The 6,527-nt window shown below is 37.7% G+C and overlaps 1 protein-coding gene across 1 annotated transcript; it reads right to left on the bottom strand.

The window, feature by feature from the left end:
- Positions 1-3,029: 3,029 nt before the first annotated feature.
- Positions 3,030-3,182, bottom strand: LOC133103898 (large ribosomal subunit protein eL39-like). The gene has a single exon (XM_061209502.1). The coding sequence runs from the start codon at positions 3,180-3,182 to the stop codon at positions 3,030-3,032; it is 153 nt and encodes a 50-aa protein (XP_061065485.1).
- Positions 3,183-6,527: the final 3,345 nt, after the last annotated feature.

Below are 6,527 nucleotides of genomic sequence, written 5' to 3'. Positions count from 1 at the left end.
AGTCGTGGAAGATGAATTGGCTACTCTATTCTCCATTTTTAGTTACCCAGTCACACAGGAAAAATTAAAGATGAGTATAAGCGAAGATTTCCAGGATTTGTGATAAGCATAACTTGCAGTATCTGCCCTCTCTGCATTCACACTCCCTTTTATAATCCGCTAGCCCAGAAGTCTTCTATAAAATGGGAGAGGCAGAGTGCCTCCCTCATGAGAGTAAAAAGTTAATAAATGAGAACAGTATGGCACATGGTAGGTATTCAAAAAAATCTTAGCTATTATTCTTTTTTTAAAAATTAATTTATTTTTGGCTGTGTTGGGTCTTGCTGTGCGGGCTTTCTGTAGTTGTGGCGAGCGGGGGCTACTCTTCGTTGCGGTGCGCGGACTTCTCATTGCGGTGGCTTCTCTTGTTTTGGAGCACGGGATCTAGGTGCACGGGCTTCAGTAGTTGTGGCGCATGGGCTTAGTTGCTCCATGGCATGTGGGATCTTCCCGGAGCAGGGCTCGAACCCGCATCCCCTGCATTGGCAGGTGGATTCTTAACCATTGCGCCACTAGGGCAGTCCCTTATTATTCTTATTCTTATTAGGTTACTGTTAACAGCAATTGTTCCTTTACCCCACCGTCTCCCCTTGACAGCAGTTAGGCAGTATCCACCAAATTTTTAATCAATATGTACTTTGACCCAGCACTTCAATTTATAGAAATTTATCTCACAGATAAACTCCCAGTCAATGTGTCAAACAATTCATATTTTTGTTTGTTTTGAGTTCCATACTATGTGCCTGTATCATTCTTTCAGTTCTGTGTTATTAAGGATATACAGATTTAGGATTATGTCATTTGGTGAACTGAACCCATTTTCTTTTTTTTTTTTTTTTTCCTCCCGTTTTCATTTTGAAATGTCCCATTTAATCCCTGGCAATACGTCTTGTACTGAAGTCTACTTTGTATGAAATTAGTATAGCCACTCTGCTTTATTTTGCTTAGTGTTTGCATTGTGTATCTCTTTCAATTCTTTACTTCTAATCTCTATATTTTTATATTTAAAATGGGTTTCTTGGAGATGGCATATAGTTGAGTCTTGCCTTTTTTTTTTTTAACATGAGGTATTTTTTAAAAATTTTATTTATTTCATTTATTTATTTTTGGCTGTGTTGGGTCTTCGTTGCTGTGAGCAGGCTTTCTCTAGTTGCAGCGAGTGGGGGCTACTCTTCGTTGCAGTGCGTGGGCTTCTCATTGCGGAGGCTTCTCTTGTTGCGGAGCTTGTGCTCTAGGTGCGTGGGCTTCAGTAGTTGCAGCACGTGGGCTCAGTAGTTGTGGCTTGTGGGCTCTAGAGCGCAGGCTCAGTAGTCGTGGTGCACGGGCTTAGTTGCTCTGCGGCATGTGGGATCTTCCCGGACCAGGGCTCGAACCTGTGTCCCCTGCATTGGCAGGCGGATTCTTAACCACTGCACCACGAGGGAAGCCCGAGTCTTGCCTTTTTATGTAGCCTGACAATCTCTGACTTTTTAAATGGAATATTTAGGTCATTTACACTTATAGTAATTTTTGATATGATTGGAGTTAAGTCTACAATCTTGCTCTTTGTTTTCTATTGTCTCATCTGCTCTTTATTTTTTTTTTCCTGCCTTCTTTTGGGTTAATTGAGTTATTTTTTAGGATTCCATTTTATCTTCACTGTTGGATTATTAACTATATCTTTTTATTTTTTAGTGGTTGCTCTAGGGTTTATCATATGTATTTTAATTTATTGCAGTCCACCATCAAATGATACAATACTTGTAGTAAGATCTTTCCATTTCCCCCACATGTCTTTTGTGCTTTATTTGTCATAAATTTTATTACTACTTTGGTTATAAATGTTAAAATACTTTGACATTTTTGCTTTAAACAGTCAATTTTACTTTAAACAGTAAAAACAGTATCCCCCATTATTAACATCTTACATTAGCATGGTACATTTATTACAATTAATGAATCAATATTGATAACTATGAACTAAAGTGCATGTTTTATTGAGATTTCTGTAGTTTTTATCTGATGTCTTTCTTCTGTGCGAGGACCCCTATTCAGGATATCATATGATATTTAGTTGTCATGTCTTCTTAGGCTCCTCTTGGCTGTCACAGTTTTTCAGACTGTTCATGTTTTTTCATTTTGACAGTTTTGAGGAGTACTGCGCAGGTATCTTGTAGCATGTCCTCAACTGCGATTTGTCTGATGTCATATGTTTGTGGGAGGAAGACCATGGCAGTAAAGCCATTCTCATCACATCGAGGGTACGAACTATCTACACTGTTTATGTTAACTTTGAGTGCCTATCTGAGGTAGTATTTGTTAGGTTTCTCCCTTGTAAAATTTCTTTTTTTCCCCTTTATCCATGCTGTACTTCAATGATCTTTTTTTTTTTTTCCAATGATCTTTTAAAGACATTAAAAATAGAGGGGAAAAAAGTATTTTATATTTATCCACATATTTATCACTTTTGGCATTTTTTATTCCTTTGTGTACATCCAGTTTTCTATCAGATATCATTTTCCTTCCATTTGAGAAATTTTCTTTATCATTTCTTGCAGTGCTGGTGACAAATTCTCTCATTTTTGTTTGTTTGAAATGATCTTTATTTTGCATTCATTTTTGAAAGATATCTTCACTGGGTATTGAATTCTAGGTTGACAGTTTCAGCACTTCCATTGTGTCTGACTTGCATAATGTCTAACAAGAAATGTAACTCTTTCTTCCTGTATATTCAATGACTTTTTTTTTTTCTGCTTTCTCTTAAGATTTTCTCTTAGTCATTGATTTTCAGGAATTTGTTTTTTGTTTTTGTTTTTTTTCCAACAAAAGGTTCTCACATATTTATTTCTGAGCCAAACTACTAGTGCAGATAAACTAAAACAAAGAGAAAAATCATTTTCCCAATAAAATACATCCAGTTGTCCACATAGTAGTGGTTTTCAGGGTGAGATGGTAAGATGCAAATGACCTTGATTCAGCATAAATATGTGTACCATCTCATGCGCGATTCCTTATAGACCCAGCTTGGCTCTTCTCCAATATCTCCTCTTGGAGTTGTACCTGATTTTATTACCAGTTTTCAACCAAATCCACTGAGGAATGGGATAATTCTGCTTTTTCTTGACCAGGAATTGCTTGATCCTGAAAGTCTTGTGAGAAGACATGGTGAGGAACAGAGTCGACTGCACACACCAGAATGGCAGAGGAAAACTTCAGGAATTTGATTATGATATATCTTCTTATGGTTTTATTTTTATCCTGCTTTGGGATCATTTAGTTTCTTCATTTTGTGAATTGATAGTTCTCACCAAATTTTGAAAAAATTTGGCCTTTATTTCATCAAATATTTTTTCTGCACGCCTCCTTCCCTCCTCTTATTCTGAGACCTCAATTACACATATGTTAGACTACTTGATATTGTCCCATGGGTCACTGTGACTCTGTTCATGTTTTTCAATCTTTTGTCTTTTCTGTCTCTTGGTTTGGATGGTTTTTATTGCTATGTCTTCATTCATTGAGCTTTTCTTCTGCAGTATCTAGAAAACTGTTAATATCGTCCAGTAATTTTTCCACTAGCAGTTCCTCTTATTATTTTTTAAAATAAATTTATTTATTTATTTTTGGTTGAGTTGGGTCTTTGTTGCTGCACGCGGGCTTTCTCTAGTTGCCGCGAGCGGGGACTTCTCTTCATTGCGGTGCACGGGCTTCTCATTGCGGTGGCTTCTCTTGTTGCAGAGCACGGCTCTAGGCATGTGGGCTTCAGTAGTTGTGGCGCACGGGCTTAATTGTTCCGCAGCAGGTGGGATCTTCCCGGATCAGGGCTTGAACCCGTGTTCCCAGCATTGGCAGGCGGATTCTTAACCACTGCGCCACCAGGGAAGCCCTCCTTTTAGTTCTTTATCTTTCATTTCTCTCCCCACTTTTCAAGTTTTCCTTTAAATATTTGAACAGAGTTATAATAGCTGTTTCAATGCCCTTGTCTGCAAATTCCCTCATCTCTTCAATTCTGGGTCTGTTTCTATTGACTGATATTTTTCCTGGTTATGGGTCATATTTTCCTCCTTATTGCTTGTCTAGTAATTTTTTTATTAGATGCTGGACATTGTGATTTTAAATTGTTGAATATCTGCATTTCATTGCCTTCCTCTGAAGAATGTTAGACTTTGCTCTAGCAGGCAGTTAAGTTACTTGTAGTTCAGTGTGATGATTTTGAGGCTTGTTTATAACCTTTGTCAGGAAAGAACTAGAATAGTCCAGGGATATCTAGGGGTAGTTTAGCCTCACTATTAAGATGTGGCCCTTTTGTGGTCTTTACTAAATATCCTGAGTGATCAATGAGAGCTCTCCAATCGGGATGGTAGGAATTTGAAAATATCCAGCTCTGTCTGAGATCTGAGAATTGTTCAGCTTAAAGCTTCCCAGTCACTCTTTGCTCAATACTGTGGACACATGTCATAATATTCAGCAAAGACTGAAAGCATTCCTTATGTAGATCACTAGAGCTCTTTTTCTGTGTTGTTCCTTTCTTTCTGGAATTCTGTCCAACAACTTCCAGTCACCTCAGACTTTTTGAATGCCAATATCTGTCTCCTTAACTTAGTGAGACAGCCATGCTGTGCAGGATATTTTCCTCTGTGCTCTGCATTCTCTTTTTCATTACTGTTACATTTCTTTTATTTGTAAAAGAGGTTACATGTTGCTGAATATATTTTCATGATTGGCACTCCTTAATTTGAATCATCTACTTATGACATGCCTCCAGTTTCATTTGGGGTATTAGTAGTTTTTATAACAGCTTATTACCATTTTATAAAATAAAAACTTTGTCCAACAGGTTTGAAAAATTCAAGTGACATTAAGATTTTTTTTTAATTAAAGGGAGGGGGGAATCTCTCCCCTTATTTTCTTTCTTTTTTTACAAATTTATTTATTTTATTTATTTATTTTTGGTTGTGTTGGGTCTTGGTTGCTGTGCATGGGCTTTCTCTAGCTGTGGCAAATGGGTGCTACTCTTTGTTGTAGTGTGTGGGCTTCTCATTGCAGTGGCTTCTCTTGTTGCAGAGCACAGGCTCTAGGCATGCGGGCTTCAGTAGTTGTGGCACGTGGACTCAGTAGTTGTGGCTCATGGGCTCTAGAGCGCAGGCTCAGGAGTTGTGGTGCACGGGCTTAGTTGCTCCACGGTATATGGGATCTTCCCAGACCAGGGCTCAAACCTGTGTCCCCTGCATTGGCAGGCGGATTCTTAACCACTGTGCCACCAGGGAAGCCCAAGATATTTTAAGATGGATAGAAGTTGAGATGGTTTATGAATGGCAGGTCTACTGGTGATGAAAGGAAAGGGGAATCTTTCTGCTCTGAAGGCACCAATACTGGAGGTGAACAGATTTACAAAATGATAATGAGCACCATAAATGGCAACATGTGGACACAAGTGTAGGTTCTACTTTAATTCTTTGAAATTTTTTTAAATTTAATTTTTCTTGTTTTATATATGTATATATTTCTTAAAATTCTCACTCTCTTGAACATATGTTTTTGAATGAGATTAAAGTGTCAATTCCTTTTTTTTTTTTTAATATTCTTGTCTGCTTACATTCTTTTTTTTTATTTATGTATGTATGGCTGTGTTGGGTCTTCGTTTCTGTGCGAGGGCTTTCTCTAGTTGTGGCAAGCGGGGGCCACTCTTCATCGCGGTGCGCGGGCCTCTCACTATCGCGGCCTCTCGTTGCCGAGCACAGGCTCCAGACGCACAGGCTCAGTAATTGTGGCTCACGGGCCCAGCTGCTCCGCGGCATGTGGGATCTTCCCAGACCAGGGCTCGAACCTGCGTCCCCTGCATTGGCAGGCAGATTCTCAACCACTGCGCCACCAGGGAAGCCCTTGTTTTATATTTAAGTGTATCTAATATTTACAATATTAAATCTTTTCTTTTTTTTAGTTGAAGTATAGTTGATTTACCATGTTGTGTTAGTTTCAGGTGTATAGCAAAATGATTCAGTTCTATATATATACTCTTTCTCAGATTCTTTTCCATTATAGGTTATTACAAGATATTGAATAGAGTTCCCTGTGTTATACAGTAAGTCCTTGTTGTTTATCTATTTTATATATAGTAGTGTGTATCTGTTAATCCCAAACTCCTAATTTATCTTTCCCCACTCCTTACCCCTTTGATAATTGTAAGTTTGTTTTCTATGTCTGTGAGTCTGTTTCTGTTTTGTAAATAAGTTCATTTGTATCATTTTTTTTAAGATTCCACATATAAGTGATATCATGTGATATTTTTCTTCTCTGACTTACTTCACTTAGTATGATAAACTCTAAGTCCATCCATGTTGCTGCAAATGGCATTATTTCATTCTTTTTTATGGCTGAGTAATACTCCATTGTGTATGTATGTATATATATATATATATATATATATATATATATATATATATATATATACATATATACCACATCTTCTTTATCCATTTATGTGTTGATGGGCACTTAGGTTGCTTCCACGT

This window comes from Eubalaena glacialis, chromosome 13 (genome assembly GCF_028564815.1).
Source record: "Eubalaena glacialis isolate mEubGla1 chromosome 13, mEubGla1.1.hap2.+ XY, whole genome shotgun sequence".
Lineage (NCBI taxonomy): Eukaryota > Metazoa > Chordata > Mammalia > Artiodactyla > Balaenidae > Eubalaena > Eubalaena glacialis.
Note: the sequence above shows the minus strand (reverse complement) of the source record. Positions and strands in the feature narration are given on the sequence as shown.